The 20,959-nt window shown below is 48.4% G+C and overlaps 1 protein-coding gene across 3 annotated transcripts in view; it reads left to right on the top strand.

The window, feature by feature from the left end:
• LOC308681337 (uncharacterized protein) overlaps nt 1-20,959 on the top strand; it is a 64,891-nt gene that overhangs the window by 32,340 nt on the left and 11,592 nt on the right. For 2 of the 3 annotated variants that reach the window (XM_081350139.1, XM_081350140.1), the window contains exon 5: nt 13,515-13,589. The exons of the other annotated variant lie outside the window; for it this stretch is intronic. In XM_081350139.1, the coding sequence (XP_081206265.1) occupies nt 13,515-13,589 (75 nt within the window). The remainder of the gene's footprint in view (nt 1-13,514; nt 13,590-20,959) is intronic. 3 annotated transcript variants of the gene reach the window in all.

Genomic DNA, 20,959 nt, shown 5'->3' with positions numbered 1-20,959 from the left:
GAGTATTACTCCTTGTTGCCCCCTCAAGGTGTGTAGTATAATTACAATACCCCCCCTAAAAAAAAACATGTTAACAGGTTTGACTGTTACAATTTGTATTATATTCTCCTGGATCCTGCGCTTCCTTCCAGGATGTGACAGAGGGAAGTTTATATGGACAGACCCTCCACCCCTCAATTTTGACAGAGGGAGTGAGTTGACCCATATGTACACTTCAAGCTGCTCCATATACCACAATGCAACACAATTGTGATGTCACAGCAGATCACGCCTAACTTACTCCCATCCCACACAACTCTAGTTATTTTGAGATTTACATCTAAGGCTACGTTTACATGTAGGTGGCTATTTTCATAAACGGACATTTCACCCCTCTTCGTTTTCAAAAATAACATCGTGCACACGAACCTGTGTATATGCTGTCAAGAGCATGCCAAACCTGTAGGTGGCAGCGTAACGAGAAGCTCAAGCCCATCTTAGCCAATCAGAATCCCGAAAATAGTCACATTCTGTGACGTCGCTACCTAAAACTCCGGTTTTCTCTGTTTACATGCAAACGTGCAAACGAAGATTTTCAAAATCTCCACTCTGGCCGGAGTTTTTAGAAAGAATCGGTTTCATTGGCGAATCCTCCGTTTGCGTGTAAACGAAGGGCGCAAACGAAGGGAAATGTCTCCGTTTTTCAAAATAACCATGTACGTGTAAACGGGGCCTGAGTCAACGAGGCAGAGGGAAGTTATGGTGAGGGAAGGACAAACCTTCAGAACCTCCGTGAAGTTGGCACCCCATAAAACGAAATCATTTCCAAAACTATGCCATTCGTTTGTGCTGCGTTTGTGCTGATTTGTGCCGCAAAAAACAACGTTTGTGCTGGTTTCGTGTTTGAGATATTGAACATTCTTTTTTGGGTTGCGTGACGTCACTCTCCACCCCATGTCCTTCAAATCGCTCCAAACCGGTGTCATTCGTTTGTGCTCGGTTTGTGCTGGTTTGTGCCGTTAAAACAAACACTGTATCTGTTTTCCTTTCGCAGATATAACAAATTTAATTCGGGAGCTGTGACGTCACTCTCCACCCCACCTCATCTAAATCGCTCCAAACCGGTGTCATTCGTTTGTGCTCGGTTTGTGCTGGTTTGTGCCGTTAAAACAAACACTGTATCTGTTTTCCTTTCGCAGATATAACAAATTTAATTCGGGAGCTGTGACGTCACTCTCCACCCCACCTCATCTAAATCGCTCCAAACCGGTGTCGTTCGTTTGTGCTCGGTTTGTGCTGGTTTGTGCCGTTAAAACAAACACTGTATCTGTTTTCCTTTCGCAGATATAACAAATTTAATTCGGGAGCTGTGACGTCACTCTCCACCCCACCTCATCTAAATCGCTCCAAACCGGTGTCGTTCGTTTGTGCTCGATTTGTGCTGGTTTGTGCCGTTAAAACAAACACTGTATCTGTTTTCCTTTCGCAGATATAACACATTTAATTCGGGAGCTGTGACGTCACTCTCCACCCCACCTCATCTAAATCGCTCCAAACCGGTGTCGTTCGTTTGTGCTCGATTTGTGCTGGTTTGTGCCGTTGAAAGAAACAGTGCAACTACGATCCCCTCTTAAACATAAAAAAAAAATAAACTTTTTAAGTACAGTTACATAACTGTCCACCCCATATGGTCCAAATCGTTGCAAAACTGTGCCGCTCGTTTGTGCTCGATTTGTGCCGGTTTGTGCCGTTACGATGAACATTGTATCTCTTTCCCCTCCTTAGAAATAACACATTGGATTCGGGACAGTGACGTCACTCTCCACCCCATGCCGTCCAAATCGCCCCAAACCGGTGCTTTTTGTTTGTGCTCGATTTGTGCTGTTTTGTGCCGTAGAAATAACCATCATAAATGATTCCATTCTTTAGACATCACAAAATCTTTGGAGGAGTAGTAACGTCACGCAAGCAAGCCGCGCTCTCCATCCATCTCGTCTACAAACCTGTCCGGTTCGTTTGTGCTCGCACAGGGCCGCAGCTGTCAGTGTTCTTTTCTTTAGATATGGGAATGTTTTATTTTAGATTTGTGCTATTGACATTTGGTCTTTATATAATCACCAATGCACTACGATATGTAATGTATAGGCTACTGTCACTACTCTGGCTGTAAGCTACGTGTGACTGAGGCTTAATTTTGTATTAAAATAAATTAAAATAACCAATAAAAAAAATAAATGTATTAAAAAAAATTGTGTAGTGTCTTAAGTTTTCTGAATAGGCCTACTTTTAACAGCTTACAGTGCCTGTTTGTGCTGTAAAAAGTTTCGTTTGTGCTGCTTCGGTCTTTTAGATATTAAAATCTATGAATCTATTATAATCTATAAAATCTAAAATATTAAAAATTTGGTCATTCTGTTGGCACTCAAGGCACTCCAAATTCAACCCAAATAGGCTCGTTCGTTTGTGCTTCGTTTGTGCTGGTAAAAAGTAACAAAGTATAATGTATAACAGTTTGGAAGTAACTTGCACAACACTGCATTGTGAAAAACGATTAGCCTATAAATAGCCTAGATATTTTAATGTGATATTTTTTTCAGTTTTAATGTAATTAAAATGTAATTTATTCCTGTAATGTCAAAGCTGAATTTTCTGTATCATTACTCCAGTTTTCAATGTCACATTATTCTTTAGAAATCGTAAGATGTTGATTTTGTGCTCAATTATTGGTGCTCACTGCTCAGTTAAGAAATGCTCTTATATTTTAATAGGCCTAGGCCTACACATTGCTTGTTTTTTTTTATTTATGTTTAATATTTTTTTGTGGAAACCGTGAAACCTGAGTGACCTCAGAAAATATAATGACATGACACAAACGACACGTTTTGCAGCACAAACCAGCACAAATGACGTCATTGTCTATGCCTAATATTTTAAAGGCCGATGCAGCACAAACGGAAATTATACCGGCACAAACCAACACAAACGAAGCACAAACGAACGAGCCTATTTGGGTTGAATTTGGAGTGCCTTGAGTGCCAACAGAATGACAAATTTTTAATATTTTAGATTTTATAGATTATAATAGATTCATAGATTTTAATATCTAAAAGACCGAAGCAGCACAAACGAAACTTTTTACAGCACAAACAGGCACTGTAAGCTGTTAAAAGTAGGCCTATTCAGAAAACTTAAGACACTACACAATTTTTTTTAATACATTTATTTTTTTTATTGGTTATTTTAATTTATTTTAATACAAAATTAAGCCTCAGTCACACGTAGCTTACAGCCAGAGTAGTGACAGTAGCCTATACATTACATATCGTAGTGCATTGGTGATTATATAAAGACCAAATGTCAATAGCACAAATCTAAAATAAAACATTCCCATATCTAAAGAAAAGAACACTGACAGCTGCGGCCCTGTGCGAGCACAAACGAACCGGACAGGTTTGTAGACGAGATGGATGGAGAGCGCGGCTTGCTTGCGTGACGTTACTACTCCTCCAAAGATTTTGTGATGTCTAAAGAATGGAATCATTTATGATGGTTATTTCTACGGCACAAAACAGCACAAATCGAGCACAAACAAAAAGCACCGGTTTGGGGCGATTTGGACGGCATGGGGTGGAGAGTGACGTCACTGTCCCGAATCCAATGTGTTATTTCTAAGGAGGGGAAAGAGATACAATGTTCATCGTAACGGCACAAATCGAGCACAAACGAGCGGCACAGTTTTGCAACGATTTGGACCATATGGGGTGGACAGTTATGTAACTGTACTTAAAAAGTTTATTTTTTTTTATGTTTAAGAGGGGATCGTAGTTGCACTGTTTCTTTCAACGGCACAAACCAGCACAAATCGAGCACAAACGAACGACACCGGTTTGGAGCGATTTAGATGAGGTGGGGTGGAGAGTGACGTCACAGCTCCCGAATTAAATTTGTTATATCTGCGAAAGGAAAACAGATACAGTGTTTGTTTTAACGGCACAAACCAGCACAAACCGAGCACAAACGAATGACACCGGTTTGGAGCGATTTGAAGGACATGGGGTGGAGAGTGACGTCACGCAACCCAAAAAAGAATGTTCAATATCTCAAACACGAAACCAGCACAAACGTTGTTTTTTGCGGCACAAATCAGCACAAACGCAGCACAAACGAATGGCATAGTTTTGGAAATGATTTCGTTTTATGGGGTGCCAACTTCACGGAGGTACCTTACGACTGCTATGACTTAGTGCGCTATATCTTTTCAAACTGATCTGACTTATGACTTTCCTCAACCAGACAATTAAAACAAAAAAAATAAATCTCCTAGACTTACATTGACGGAATGGTGAAATGGGCCACGACTTTTCTATCTCTAATCGCCAAACTATCAATATGTAAACAATGCACCGAAACATACTAGGAATGCCTAGCAAAATGCTATCAATGTGTTAAAACATGTTAAAGCATGCTAGCAGCATGCTAAAACATGCAAGCATTGTGCTAAAGTGTATCAAGACTAGTGATGGCAATTTCAACTGCTTCATGAAGCTTCGAAACCTTTACGAATCTTTTGTTCTGAATCAATGGTTCGGAGAGTGTGTGAAACTGCCAGAGTCACGTGATTTCAGTCAACGAGGCTTCATTACGTCAAACACTTCGAAATTTCAGTGGTTCACCGGTGCCTAGTGGCTCAAGAATAAGTATGACTTAAACCATGCTAGTGCAATTCCACTAATGCCAACATAATTTTCAAGTCTATTTAAAAGAATGTTGTGGTCGATATAGTGTCAAATGCAGTACTAAGATCGAGTAACACTAATAGAGAGACACAACCACGATCAGATGATAGGAGCAAATCATTTGTGACTCTAATGAGAGCTGTCTCGGTACTATGGTACGGTCTAAATCCTGACTGGAAATCCTCACAGATATCATTTCTTTTTAAAAAGATTAGATAACTGCATTTTAAAGATTTACTTTTGATAAAAAAAAAAGCAATGTATTTGTAAAAGGTGTTTTTATACATGTTTGTATGTCCCCACCACTTTTTGCCAAGGTCGATATTGACCCCACCACTTTTGAAACATCTCAAAGCATGGATGTACCAATACAAATAAATAATACAAATAGACAAAACATCTCCAGTAAATCAAGTGATCAAAGTGCTCGTTGCCGCTGCAATCAGAGGCATGGATACTGTGTTCTCTTGTGGCTCGCGCACAGCCTTCACTTGGACGTGCACTTCAATCCATTGTGGAGAGACTCTCTATTCGTTCCGGTGAAATTACAAAACAAACTGCACACAAACGTGTCCCTGCCTGATGTACAACCACTGATAAGCATAATCGGTTTTGATGAGGAAAAAAAAAACTATACGAGTGCGGATTAGCCTCTGACACGCTTGGCAAAAGTTCTGCCACTGGACCACTTAAATACACGCTTAAAAAAACGGATCTATTTATTTATTCACCACAAACAATATATCAAACCTCATTAAACGACAAATTAAACACAATATGTACTATTTAAATCGATTGCTGGACATCGTAATGTTATTGTACATACATCTGATTTATGATTTAGCATTCATAAATCACCCGTCCCACCCACTTTTTAAAACAAAGTTACGCCACTGTTTGGCCCGTGTTTTTGATGCATTTACACTGTTCTGCATTAGCATTAGCACTAGGGGGTCACCGTGGAGACGAGTGTCAGATTGTTTCGAAGCCTCGACACAATACATCACATTTGCTTCAACTGTTTGAGTGTTCCACGAAGCCTCGATCTGCCCACTACTAGGTAACACTGGGCTTAAACAGGGGTTCCCAGTGCTGTTGCTGGAGATCTTCCTGCAGAGTTCAGCTCCAACCCTGCAACCCTCCAACACACCAGTCTATGTTTAGCAAGTGTTCCTGAAGATCTTAATCACCTGGTTCAAGTGTATTTGATCAGGGTTGGAGTTGAACTTTGCATGATGGTAGATCTCCAGGAACAGCATTGTTAGCAGTGGTTAAATTGGGCCGGGGCTCTCCGGGGCTCAGCCCCGGCACATAAGCCTGCTCGTTTGCAGTCAGTTGCCTACTGGAAATTATGTCACATAAAATTTGATGAAAGTGACGCTTTTGAAAACATATTTCTGATTATAAATGAACGATTTTGAAATGGCATGTCTATTTTGTCTCGGCGGAGCTGAGATGAGAACAACCGGGACACAGCCATACTCTTGTTCAGCTGCTTAATCTCGTTGTCAGTCGACCATGATCGCGCACCGCTCGCGCATGCCATGCGCATCTACAGATAAGCTACTACTCAGAACTCCAACATGGATAAATGTACGCAGCAAAAATGAATGTTCCTGGGAGATCCGTAGTTGCGCGGGATGTGGAAGCGCGCAAAAGTTCCAGAACCTTCTACCTTCTAAAATAATTTTTTTTTTAAACCAAGCTGCTGGACCGCCGCTGCAGCAACAGATCAGTTTTGTCAAGTTCAGCACAACGTTGGTTGTACAAAAAGTGCCCTGGCCTTGAATGACAAGGTAAGGAAAAATGTTTGGCACATTGTATGGGTCACTATCATAACAAGGTAATACAGTGTGTAATCAAGTGTTTTATATTTAATATGAGGGAAATAGGCTACACATGCCGTGGACGTGACACAAAAAATCTTTAACTTTTAGGTGGCAAAATATGTTTTTGTAATTCTGTGAATTACACTGCAAACCAAAGTAATACTACCCACCGGATGAAAAATGGTTGGCTCTTCACAGAACATAACATATTCATTTTATTTTATTTTTCATGTTAGCATTTATGAGGAAAAAACAATGTTACGGACGGGACCGCTCTGAAAGCGGCACTAAAACACTGTTTAAAACTTTCACTGAGACCTCAAACAGAAAGCACAAAGCCTTTCTTTAAAATGAATTTCGTTTTGTATTAATTGTATCTTAATTTTAATCAATGTTTCATCAAACAATTGCCTGTAATAAACAAGAAGTAAATACAGTATATAGACAATAGATAATCACGACACGACGCGCCGGCGAGTGAACTGGACTCTCGTCTCATAAATGAACCGAAACTCAGCGTATAAGGGAGCTATACTTGCCTGACAGACCTGATAAATATATCTATAGAAAGCTTGGAATGTCTTCTTTTAAACAGAACAACTCAAAACGAAAGAAAACAGACCGCTGCTTGAGTAGCCTAATCCGTATGAAATGTGCATTTCTCTCTGGCGAGTTCACTACTGCGAAGATTGCGAGGATAGCATCGTCAACTTCATCTATGCAGGCCACTGACACAGAAAACTCTTGTTTATTAATAAACAATTAAAATGTCTCCTTGCTAAATTTTACATATTAATCATTACTTTTGCCGGTTCTTTGTGACAGCTTTTAGGTGCTTTATTGGCAGCGCCACCCTCACATGTTACATGAACGCATCACCACCGCATCAGCACCAAAAACAGGACTTTTTTTTCAATCCCTCTTTTGGCAGTGGAAAAACTGATCAGAAAATGTAACGGAACGTTGTAGAAATGTAGTGGAGTAGAAAGTATAATAATTGCTGCAAAATGTAACGAAGTAAAAGTCAAAATTATGCACTATTGATTCTACTTAAGTAAAGTAGGCCTACAGAAACTTAGTATTTGTACTTCGTTACTTCCACCACTGCTGATTAACAGTAATGTAAATGCTTAATGTCCTAATACCTGTTGATACTACAACAATGCAAATATGCTCTTAACCTTGCAGTTCCCCTTCGTTACGGGGAACTCCCGCTGCGTCTAATATAAACGCTACGGGGAATGCCTTCGGCATGCGTTATCTGAAGTCACTATACAACTATTCCAATCTGGATTGGTGTGCGTCATCGTGCGTCATGACGTTGCATGTGACGGTGACCTGGACGCTATACTGTATAAGGGTCACAGGAACAAGGAAATGACAGCTTCTGTTCTTCAGCAGCGTTCTATGCCAAACTGTACGTCTTATTTGGTGTTGTCTGTCAAATCTACTATGGCGAAGGCAGTGTGCGTCTCCTTGATTTAAGAAAAATGATGGCGAGGATGGCGCACACTTGCTTTGTGGTGTTGGGTTGTGAGCGGAGCTTGCACGGACAATTCTCGAGGGCACTATCTATTTTGTGCAAACTGAAAGGATTCTGTGACTGGGATCTTGCGTTTGCCGAGGCAGCGCGTAGGTTTATGTCTGCATTGCAATACAGAATCTATAGTGGCTCGGATCTCGCGTTTGCCGAGGCAGCGTGTAGATTATGGCTACTCTGCAATAAAGATTCTGTGACTAATCTCACGTTTGCCGAGGCAGCGCGTAGATTAATGTCTGCATTGCAATACAGAATCTGTGGCTCGGATCTCGCGTTTGCCGAGGCAGCGCGTAGATTACAGGTCTGCAGGGTGTAGACTCTGAGTTTACTCTTCCGCTCCCACCTGAGCCTGTTTAAAAAGAATAAAATAGGCTTGCGTTCCTAGTGCATCAGCTCGCGTCTGTCGAGGCAGCCCGTTGTCTGTTTGCATTGGGTTCGCACGTGGAGCAGTGTTTACAGGTCTCGCGCACGGTTCGGAAGCCCGCGTCACTGCGGCTTCTTCCGACCGCGTTAAAGACCCAGTGTTTGATTTATCTGATTCTGAGGAGTCAGATACTATCAACACTGAACCACGAATATTCACCATATTATGAGGAGTTGCTGGAGAAAGACTGGGGCTGTAATGAAATTAAATGTTTGGTAATTTAATAAGAAGGAAGCGTCTAAAAAGAGTGCTTCCTGCAAACCCTGTCAAAATCCTTGTGTCAGAGTCTTCCTTTTTCAAACGATCTCCATACTGAGGTACTGAGATTGTGGAATAATTGAAGAAGAAAATTAAAGGGGAATTTAATGATGCAGGGGGTAGAAGAATATTTCTCCCAGATATCGTATTACCTCTGATGACTCAGACATGTCCCTCCAAAATTAAAGTGGAGCTAATATAAATATTATCTCGAATTTGGTAGGGAAGGCTTATATGGCGGCATGTCAAAAAAAAAAAAAAAAAAAATGCATACATATGGTAGTCCAGGTCCCCCGGGGACAGTCACCAGCTCCTCATATTCTGGGAAGTCACCTCTTCCCCTCCCCTTCCCCCTGTACAGGGCTCGGGGTCAGAGGAGACGTTCTCATAAAAAAAAAAAAAAAAAGCCCCAAAGTCAGGTCTGAGGACTGTCTTTCGGGCTAAGAAAAAATAAATAAATAAACTATGAGGTCCTGGCGTAAAAACGCGGACCCTTATGGGCACTTCATATTATTTTCGGTTAGTTCCTGCCGATCTATCGCTTCAGGTCACCGAATCTCAAAACCTGAGGTCAGTCTCGAGGGACTGATCTCCTTATTAGATTATTCATCGGTTACGTCCTGCCAGTAAACTGCTTCAGACCACCGATAAGCACATTATATCACCTGAGACTAACCCAGAGAAATTGATTCCTCTTGTAGATTGTTTAGACGCCTGGTCAGGCCTTCCGAATATATCTAAATGGACCCTGGGTATAGTTAAAGGATATAGAATCCAGTTGAAAGTAAGACCACCCGATTTTAACGGGGTATTTCACACACTGGTTTTCTCACATCAGCGCCAGGTGATGGAAAATGAAGTTGAATCTCTTTTAGCAAAAGCAATAGAAATTGCCCCTAATCAGGAGAGGGATTCAGGTTTTTACAGCCGTCACTTCATTGTTCCGAAAAAGGATGGTGGACTTCATCCTATTGTAGATCTTAGAGTATTGAATAAATCTTTGAGGAGATTTAGTTTCAATATGCTCACTATACCCAGTATCATTCAGCAAATCAGATCTGAAGACTGGTTTGTGACAATAGATCTCATGGATGCTTATTTTCATAACTTCATCATCCATTATCATAGGAAGTTCCTTAGGTTCGCTTTTGGGGGGGAAAGCTTACCAATATAGGGTTATTCCTTTCGGCCTAACTCTATCCCCTTGCATTTTCTGTATGGATGCTGCCCTTGCTCCACTGAGACTTCAGGGGAACCGCATCCTAAATTATTAGATGACTGGCTTATTCTGGCAGAACCAGAGACGCTAGCAATCCAACATCGAGATGTTGTTTTGCGTCATCTTCAGTGCTTGGGGCTAAGGCTCAATGTCAAGAAAAGTTCTCTGTCTCCTCTTCAAAGAATAAAATTTCTTGGAGCTGAGTGGGACTCGCAATCTATGCAAGTTCACTTGACCCAGCCACGTATTTAAAGTATCGTGGCTGCAGTTAGAGCTATCAGGTTAGGCCAGGCCATCACTGTCAAACATTTTCAAGGAATTTTGGGCCTTATGGGGCCCTACAGTGGTGGCTCGGGACCAGGGGGTTTTCCCCAAGGGGCAACCCCTTCCGTATGATTAGAGTTACGTACAGGTACCTTCGTTCTCTAGTCATATGGAAAGACATACGGTTCCTGTCCCAAGGCCAGGTGCTTGGAGCTTCGTGTCCCAGAAAAATTCTGACCACGGATGCTTCCCGCAGGGGCTGGGGTGCGGTCATGGAGGGCCGGTACACCCGCGGGGTCTGGAAGGACCATCACCTCTCATGGCACATCAGTTGCCTGGAGATGCTGGCAGTATTCTTTGCCCTCAGGCATTTCCCTCCAGACCTCAGAGGCCATCAGGTCCTTATTAGGTCTGATAATATATCGGTGGTTTTCTATATCAACCATCAGGAGGGCTTGAGGTCTCGTCCTCTGTGCAAATTGGCCCATCATATTCTATTTTTGTCTAAGGACAAATTTCTCTCTGTGAGGGCTATGTATATACTTGTGGTTGATAATGTGGGAGCAGACACCCTGTCGAGGCAGGGGCCCAGGCCAGGGGAATGGAGGCTCCACCCCGAGATGGTGGAGCTTATATGGGAGAAGTTCGGCCAGGCGGAGGTAGATTTATTCGCTTGAAAAACCACACTGGCCTTCTCGAATAGGGTGATCTGGTGGCCGAGGTCATCAGATCAGCTACCTCCAGAACTCCCCGGCTCAGGAAGTTTTAATTGAGTTAGCTGGACCCAGCCTTTTACTGCCCTATGGCTTCAGTACTGGGATTCTTCTATACTCTAATCGGGACCTCTCGTCCACGCTCAGAGCCGCTATGACGCCTACAGCCTCCGTATGCTCTCAGGGTGGTCTACCCGGGTCGTCCCATGACCTCCATATTTCCCTGTAGCCTTCTAGGATGAATCCTGTTATCCTTGCAGGCTGACAGGTCTGTGGAAAGAAAAGCCCCTGTCGGTTCTGCGGGATACGTGTATATATGTTAGATTAAAAGAAAATCTACATATTTTGGAAATCTGTTAGCTTTCTAGTAGGAAATTTCCCCGGTCACCAATAAGGGTACCGGAGGCTATCTTATGATTTCCTCTGGCTCTTCATCCTTCGTTGCTATAAGTGTGACAGGAGAGCCTTCTAGGCTTTTAGGGTTATCCACTAATGGTGCCTTGGAGTCAGTGTCCTGCCTTTTTAGGCATATGTATATATTGGACCTCACTTCTGAGGCTGTTAACTCAGCCTTTTTCTTACACCAAAAAAGACAAGAATAAAATTCTTAGTATAGTGGGTTCTATAAATTCTCCCCTGTCCTTAGCAATGATCCTCACCTTCAGAGTGCTTTCTGCCTCTGTATGCTGCGTCAAAATCTGGATGAACCCTGTCTCTGCAGGCTATCCTATTAAATTGCTTAGAGCCTTTATTCGGCTCCGCAGAGTATATCTATATAGGGTATTAAATGGGAGTTTGTTAGCTTTCTTTGAGATATTTCTCCCCGGTAACCAAGGTACCGGAGGCTATTCTAAAAATTCCTCAGGCTCTTCATCCTTCGTTGCATGTGCGGTGTAAGCAAGAGAGCCTCTTAGGCTTCCAGAGATGATCCACTAAAAAGGTGTTAGGAGTTAAGTGTTCTGCCTGTCATTAATCAGGCCTATATACTTGGACCTTAATATCGAGGTTGTTGATGCAACCTTCCCTTTGTACACCAAACAAGAAAGAATAAAATTCTTAGAACAGTTGGATCTTTCACTCTCCCTTGCTTTAGTGCTCTTGAGTGTGCCAGATGTTTCACACCAGGGGCGCCTGTTCTCGGTGGGGGCTAGCTGGTACTCGTTCCCCGTAGCGTTTATATTAGACGCAGCGGGAGTTCCCCGTAACGAAGGGGAACGTCTCGGGTTACTGGATGTAACCCTGGTTCCCCGAGAGAGGGGAACGAGACGCTGCGTCCCCTCTCCCCACCTTCGGGGCGCCCTGAGAACAGCTGCTTTGAACCTTTTTCAAAGCTGTCATTTCCTTGTTCCTGTGACCCTTATATAGCGTCCAGGTCACCGTCACATGCAACGTCATGACGCACGATGACGCACACCAATCCAGATTGGAATAGTTGTATAGTGACTTCAGATAACGCATGCCGAAGGCATTCCCCGTAGCGTTTATATTAGACGCAGCGTCTCGTTCCCCTCTCTCGGGGAACCAGGGTTACATCCAGTAACCCGAGACGTTTTTCACATATCATGTAAGACTCAATTTCTCCATTTCTTTGCACAAAACTCTCCAGAAAATGCCATTTAATAGTTTATTTTTCAAAAAAAATTCCCCCCACATAATAAATCCCAATTTAACCCCTGATTGTTAGTAACATGTTGAACATATATTAACATGCTAACAATTTAAGAAATGTTAGTACCATGCTAAAACACACTAGCAACATGGTAGCAATATGGTAAATCATGCTATCTGTCTATAGCTGTCACGTTTTGAGTTTATATGTTCATGTTTAGAGTTTGTTTTTTATCTCTTTTTCTGTTCTGTTCATGCCTGTGTTTCCTAGTTAATCTTCTAATCTGTTAATTGGTTCAGTCTTCCTCCGCCCCTGCCTGTTGGTGTCCTTGCTGACAGATTTGATTAGAGTCCTTAGTTCAGGTGTGTCTAGTTAGTTTCGTCCTTCGGTTTTCTTTTTCAGAGTATTTAAGCCCTGTGTTTAGTCCTGTCTAGTTGTCTGTCATAGTCGCTATTTACTGGTTCTGTTCTTGTTTTTGGTATTTCTGAGAAGCCTGAATATTTCTGTTAGTTTGATTTTGTTTTCAATAAAGACAGCTGCACTAAGATCCAGCATCATCTCTGCTGCGACCAGCCTGTGACAATAGCCAACATCAAAGTTTAATTTTCAGGGAAATATTAGAGCTTGAGTCGAGTCTCATGCTTCAGCCCTCCGTCATGGACAGCAAGACAAATTTGTTTACCCTCATTCCACTGAAAGAGTATATTAACATGGGCATTTGTGATACAATCACTTACTGTTCCTGTGTGTGCAGAATTATAGCTTCTGTCATGAGTATGTGAACATAAGACATTAAAATGTATTACAATTGTAAAAGCATTGGTATAAAAATATTTTTTGATCGTTGCTACAAACTGTAACACTACATATATATATATATAATACTAAAATCTGAGCTTTTGGATTTAAAGATTGATGATGTCTTTAATGGTGACCTCTACAGGTGTCACAGAAGGCCAGCAAGAGAAGTGCAGCACGAAACAGAGCCATACAGAAGAAACAAGAGCAGATAGAGGAGGTAAATTGATTGTGTGTGTGTGTGTGTGTGTGTGTGTGTGTGTGTGTGTGTGTGTGTGTGTGTGTACTCAAGGTATTCCCAATGTTGTACTGTATAGGTACCAAATGTCCTGAAAAAACGACCACTAAAAAGTTGGTCCCCATGAGAATGTAATGTAAAAATGCAGAGAGGTTTCTGTGATGGGTAGGGTCTAGGGATAGACTACACAGTTTATACAGTATAATGGTTACTTAATATGGTTACTTTCACACACAGTTTGGTTATTATTTACAAAAGAGACAACTGCATTTTCAGCAAACCCCGGCTGTGTGAACAGAACCACAGGGGAAAACAAGTCGTCTGTTACATCACACAGTTGGATAGACACACTCATGTCCACTGCGTGTTTCATCTGCATCAAGCCTCCCTTACGGAACAGAAATGTATGGGAATATACTGCAAAATATAATGCAATATATTACATAATACATTTCCATATATGGGAAACTAGTGCTTATATTTTTCAATAAACTGCAATATATGCATTGACCATGAATGGCTATATATTAATACATACGAAATAATTATAAATGAAAACAAAAATAGTATTACATGTCATATTCACAAAGTTTTATCCTTTATTGTGTACATATATTGCACATACATGTTCCCATTTAAATGTGAATGTGTGTTCACACACATATCTATACACACATTCACGGAATGAGTTCCTACAGATTTCTAATTCCCAGCATGCTTTGCTTCTGACTGTTAAAGGAGAGCAAATGATGAGATTAAGTGTTATTTGATGTGTTTTGCTCAATATTAATATAGGGGGAGATCTGTTAGTGTTTAATGTTCTATTATTTTGGAATTTATAAGTTTTTCTGGTATGTCTGAGTTTTGGGGTTACCATTGTGAAGAGTCGTCCCTGTGCTTCGGTTGATGATTGGCCAAATATTATTAAGACTATAATTACTATATTTTAAAAGTAATAACTGTGCTCTCCTCAGTACAGGAATAGTCTCTTGGTTAAATTATGTAGTACATGCAGGTGTGCTTGAAGTTAGTTGTCAGGCTTCCGGGGTGGATGAAGTAGGAGACGAAAACGAAGATAACGAAACAAAGGTTTTAATTCTCAATATACACTGATACAAACAAAAGGGGAGCGTGTGCTCAAAATACAGAAAACCTAACATTCAACATTGACCGACAAGTGATGAGTGAAAACCAGGAACTTAAATACACACACAGATGAACACAAGACAGGTGATGCAGATAATGATGATGAACAGGTGGGTAATGAAGGGAGTGAGTTCAGGTGTGGAAACAAGGAGGATTCTGGGAACTGTAGTGCAGACAGGACGATGACAGACAGTGAATGTGACATTACTCCCCCCTCCCGGTAGGCGCGTCCTCGCGCCGTAGAAAGACCAAAGGGGTGGGAGGGTGGGCGCCCTGGAGGCTGACGGGGAAGACAAGGCAAGGGAGACAAGGCAGGAAGCCTCCAGGGCGGAGCAGACTGTGGGTGTGGTCACGGTGGAGCAGGCTGTGGGCGTGGCCAGGACGGAGACAACCCCTCGGGCGGCCACGGCGGTGAGGACCCTTCGGGTGGCCACGGCGGTGCGGACCCTTCGGGTGGCCAGGGCGGTGATGTCCCCTCAGGTGGCCATGGCGGAGAAGACCCTTCAGGTGGCCACGGCGGTGAAGACCCTTCAGGTGGCCATGGCGGAGAAGACCCTTCAGGTGGCCATGGTGGTGAGGACCCCTCAGGTGGCCATGACGGAGCCCTTTGGCCCCCCCCCCGGGTCTCAGAGAGGGATGGTTAAAAACAGTCTCTGACCGGGCTGACGGGGACCGTGAAGAGGGTTCGGTGCTGGGCAGCGATAAGGGCTCGGTGCTGGGCAGATCCAGCGATGAGGGCTCGGTGCTGGGCAGATCCAGCGATGAGGGCTCGGTGCTGGGCAGATCCAGCGATGAGGGCTCGGTGCTGGGCAGATCCAGCGATGAGGGCTCGGTGCTGGGCAGATCCAGCGATGAGGGCTCGGTGCTGGGCAGATCCAGCGATGAGGGCTCGGTGCTGGGCAGATCCAGCGATGAGGGCTCGGTGCTGGGCAGATCCAGCGATGAGGGCTCGGTGCTGGGCAGATCCAGCGATGAGGGCTCGGTGCTGGGCAGATCCAGCGATGAGGGCTCGGTGCTGGGCAGATCCAGCGATGAGGGCTCGGTGCTGGGCAGATCCAGCGATGAGGGCTCGGTGCTGGGCAGATCCAGCGATGAGGGCTCGGTGCTGGGCAGATCCAGCGATGAGGGCTCGGTGCTGGGCAGATCCAGCGATGAGGGCTCGGTGCTGGGCAGATCCAGCGATGAGGGCTCGGTGCTGGGCAGATCCAGCGATGAGGGCTCGGTGCTGGGCAGATCCAGCGATGAGGGCTCGGTGCTGGGCAGATCCAGCGATGAGGGCTCGGTGCTGGGCAGATCCAGCGATGAGGGCTCGGTGCTGGGCAGATCCAGCGATGAGGGCTCGGTGCTGGGCAGATCCAGCGATGAGGGCTCGGTGCTGGGCAGATCCAGCGATGAGGGCTCGGTGCTGGGCAGATCCAGCGATGAGGGCTCGGTGCTGGGCAGATCCAGCGATGAGGGCTCGGTGCTGGGCAGATCCAGCGATGAGGGCTCGGTGCTGGGCAGATCCAGCGATGAGGGCTCGGTGCTGGGCAGATCCAGCGGTGAGGGCTCGGTGCTGGGCAGATCCAGCGGTGAGGGCTCGGTGCTGGGCAGATCCAGCGGTGAGGGCTCGGTGCTGGGCAGATCCAGCGGTGAGGGCTCGGTGCTGGGCAGATCCAGCGGTGAGGGCTCGGTGCTGGGCAGATCCAGCGGTGAGGGCTCGGTGCTGGGCAGATCCAGCGGTGAGGGCTCGGTGCTGGGCAGATCCAGCGGTGAGGGCTCGGTGCTGGGCAGATCCAGCGGTGAGGGCTCGGTGCTGGGCAGATCCAGCGGTGAGGGCTCGGTGCTGGGCAGATCCAGCGGTGAGGGCTCGGTGCTGGGCAGATCCAGCGGTGAGGGCTCGGTGCTGGGCAGATCCAGCGGTGAGGGCTCGGTGCTGGGCAGATCCAGCGGTGAGGGCTCGGTGCTGGGCAGATCCAGCGGTGAGGGCTCGGTGCTGGGCAGATCCAGCGGTGAGGGCTCGGTGCTGGGCAGATCCAGCGGTGAGGGCTCGGTGCTGGGCAGATCCAGCGGTGAGGGCTCGGTGCTGGGCAGATCCAGCGGTGAGGGCTCGGTGCTGGGCAGATCCAGCGGTGAGGGCTCGGTGCTGGGCAGATCCAGCGGTGAGGGCTCGGTGCTGGGCAGATCCAGCGGTGAGGGCTCGGTGCTGGGCAGATCCAGCGGTGAGGGCTCGGTGCTGGGCAGATCCAGCGGTGAGGGCTCGGTGCTGGGCAGATCCAGCGGTGAGGGCTCGGTGCTGGGCAGATCCAGCGGTGAGGGCTCGGTGCTGGGCAGATCCAGCGGTGAGGGCTCGGTGCTGGGCAGATCCAGCGGTGAGGGCTCGGTGCTGGGCAGATCCAGCGGTGAGGGCTCGGTGCTGGGCAGATCCAGCGGTGAGGGCTCGGTGCTGGGCAGATCCAGCGGTGAGGGCTCGGTGCTGGGCAGATCCAGCGGTGAGGGCTCGGTGCTGGGCAGATCCAGCGGTGAGGGCTCGGTGCTGGGCAGATCCAGCGGTGAGGGCTCGGTGCTGGGCAGATCCAGCGGTGAGGGCTCGGTGCTGGGCAGATCCAGCGGTGAGGGCTCGGTGCTGGGCAGATCCAGCGGTGAGGGCTCGGTGCTGGGCAGATCCAGCGGTGAGGGCTCGGTGCTGGGCAGATCCAGCGGTGAGGGCTCGGTGCTGGGCAGATCCAGCGGTGAGGGCTCGGTGCTGGGCAGATCCAGCGGTGAGGGCTCGGTGCTGGGCAGATCCAGCGGTGAGGGCTCGGTGCTGGGCAGATCCAGCGGTGAGGGCTCGGTGCTGGGCAGATCCAGCGGTGAGGGCTCGGTGCTGGGCAGATCCAGCGGTGAGGGCTCGGTGCTGGGCAGATCCAGCGGTGAGGGCTCGGTGCTGGGCAGATCCAGCGGTGAGGGCTCGGTGCTGGGCAGATCCAGCGGTGAGGGCTCGGTGCTGGGCAGATCCAGCGGTGAGGGCTCTGTGCTGGGCAGATCCAGCGGTGAGGGCTCTGTGCTGGGCAGATCCAGCGGTGAGGGCTCTGTGCTGGGCAGATCCAGCGGTGAGGGCTCTGTGCTGGGCAGATCCAGCGGTGAGGGCTCTGTGCTGGGCAGATCCAGCGGTGAGGGCTCTGTGCTGGGCAGATCCAGCGACGAAGAGGGCTCTGAGCTGGGCAGGACCAGCGGCGAAGAGGGCTCTGAGCTGGGCAGGACCAGCGGCGAAGAGGGCTCTGAGCTGGGCAGGACCAGCGGCGAAGAGGGCTCTGAGCTGGGCAGGACCAGCGGCGAAGAGGGCTCTGAGCTGGGCAGGACCAGCGGCGAAGACGGCTCTGAGCTGGGCTGGACCAGCGGCGAAGAGGGCTCTGAGCTGGACGGGACCAGCGGCGAAGAGGGCTCTGTGCTGGACGGGACCAGCGGCGAAGAGGGCTCTGTGCTGGACGGGACCAGCGGCGAAGAGGGCTCTGTGCTGGACGGGACCAGCGGCGAAGAGGGCTCTGTGCTGGACGGGACCAGCGGCGAAGAGGGCTCTGGCGGGCCGATGAGAGGAGGAAGATCGCTGTCAGTCACAGGTGCGGCGGGCACAATGCTTACTGCCTTGGTCTCGGCAGATCTGGCGTGAAGTGCAGGCTCGGCTGGACTGGCGTGAAGTGCGGGCTCAGCTGGACTGGCGTGTAGTGCAGACGGTGACATGGCGTGCCACGGGAGGAAGCTCTCCAGACAACAGGAGAGTGCCTCTCTCCAGTCCTGACCGGAGAGATCTGGAAGCTCCCTCGGGTCGACCTCCTTGGCCCCAAGCCGGTAACACGCCTTGATCGTCTCGTCATCCAGCGAGCAGGAGGCAGCAAGAGGAACAAACCCCCAGGTGAATTGGAACAGATCGCGGCTATCCCGAGCCAAAGCCGCGATCTGTCCAGCGAGCTCCCAGCTCATATTGTGGTCGGTCAATCTGTCAGGCTTCCGGGGTGGATGAAGTAGGAGACGAAAACGAAGATAACGAAACAAAGGTTTTAATTCTCAATATACACTGATACAAACAAAAGGGGAGCGTGTGCTCAAAATACAGAAAACCTAACATTCAACATTGACCGACAAGTGATGAGTGAAAACCAGGAACTTAAATACACACACAGATGAACACAAGACAGGTGATGCAGATAATGCAGGGCTCGGTGCTGGGCAGATCCAGCGGTGAGGGCTCGGTGCTGGGCAGATCCAGCGGTGAGGGCTCGGTGCTGGGCAGATCCAGCGGTGAGGGCTCGGTGCTGGGCAGATCCAGCGGTGAGGGCTCGGTGCTGGGCAGATCCAGCGGTGAGGGCTCGGTGCTGGGCAGATCCAGCGGTGAGGGCTCGGTGCTGGGCAGATCCAGCGGTGAGGGCTCGGTGCTGGGCAGATCCAGCGGTGAGGGCTCGGTGCTGGGCAGATCCAGCGGTGAGGGCTCGGTGCTGGGCAGATCCAGCGGTGAGGGCTCGGTGCTGGGCAGATCCAGCGGTGAGGGCTCGGTGCTGGGCAGATCCAGCGGTGAGGGCTCGGTGCTGGGCAGATCCAGCGGTGAGGGCTCGGTGCTGGGCAGATCCAGCGGTGAGGGCTCGGTGCTGGGCAGATCCAGCGGTGAGGGCTCGGTGCTGGGCAGATCCAGCGGTGAGGGCTCGGTGCTGGGCAGATCCAGCGGTGAGGGCTCGGTGCTGGGCAGATCCAGCGGTGAGGGCTCGGTGCTGGGCAGATCCAGCGGTGAGGGCTCGGTGCTGGGCAGATCCAGCGGTGAGGGCTCGGTGCTGGGCAGATCCAGCGGTGAGGGCTCGGTGCTGGGCAGATCCAGCGGTGAGGGCTCGGTGCTGGGCAGATCCAGCGGTGAGGGCTCGGTGCTGGGCAGATCCAGCGGTGAGGGCTCGGTGCTGGGCAGATCCAGCGGTGAGGGCTCGGTGCTGGGCAGATCCAGCGGTGAGGGCTCGGTGCTGGGCAGATCCAGCGGTGAGGGCTCGGTGCTGGGCAGATCCAGCGGTGAGGGCTCTGTGCTGGGCAGATCCAGCGGTGAGGGCTCTGTGCTGGGCAGATCCAGCGGTGAGGGCTCTGTGCTGGGCAGATCCAGCGGTGAGGGCTCTGTGCTGGGCAGATCCAGCGGTGAGGGCTCTGTGCTGGGCAGATCCAGCGGTGAGGGCTTTGTGCTGGGCAGATCCAGCGACGAAGAGGGCTCTGAGCTGGGCAGGACCAGCGGCGAAGAGGGCTCTGAGCTGGGCAGGACCAGCGGCGAAGAGGGCTCTGAGCTGGGCAGGACCAGCGGCGAAGAGGGCTCTGAGCTGGGCAGGACCAGCGGCGAAGAAGGCTCTGAGCTGGGCAGGACCAGCGGCGAAGACGGCTCTGAGCTGGGCTGGACCAGCGGCGAAGAGGGCTCTGAGCTGGACGGGACCAGCGGCGAAGAGGGCTCTGTGCTGGACGGGACCAGCGGCGAAGAGGGCTCTGTGCTGGACGGGACCAGCGGTGAAGAGGGCTCTGTGCTGGACGGGACCAGCGGCGAAGAGGGCTCTGGCGGGCCGATGAGAGGAGGAAGATCGCTGTCAGTCACAGGTGCGGCGGGCACAATGCTTACTGCCTTGGTCTCGGCAGATCTGGCGTGAAGTGCAGGCTCGGCTGGACTGGCGTGAAGTGCGGGCTCAGCTGGACTGGCGTGTAGTGCAGACGGTGACATGGCGTGCCACGGGAGGAAGCTCTCCAGACAACAGGAGAGTGCCTCTCTCCAGTCCTGACCGGAGAGATCTGGAAGCTCCCTCGGGTCGACCTCCTTGGCCCCAAGCCGGTAACACGCCTTGATCGTCTCGTCATCCAGCGAGCAGGAGGCAGCAAGAGGAACAAACCCCCAGGTGAATTGGAACAGATCGCGGCTATCCCGAGCCAAAGCCGCGATCTGTCCAGCGAGCTCCCAGCTCATATTGTGGTCGGTCAATCTGTCAGGCTTCCGGGGTGGATGAAGTAGGAGACGAAAACGAAGATAACGAAACAAAGGTTTTAATTCTCAATATACACTGATACAAACAAAAGGGGAGCGTGTGCTCAAAATACAGAAAACCTAACATTCAACATTGACCGACAAGTGATGAGTGAAAACCAGGAACTTAAATACACACACAGATGAACACAAGACAGGTGATGCAGATAATGATGATGAACAGGTGGGTAATGAAGGGAGTGAGTTCAGGTGTGGA

This window comes from Scardinius erythrophthalmus (assembly GCF_964197995.2).
Source record: "Scardinius erythrophthalmus genome assembly, chromosome: 20".
NCBI lineage: Eukaryota > Metazoa > Chordata > Actinopteri > Cypriniformes > Leuciscidae > Scardinius > Scardinius erythrophthalmus.
The sequence above is the reverse complement of the archived record's forward strand: the minus strand, read 5'-3'. Positions and strand labels throughout refer to the sequence as shown.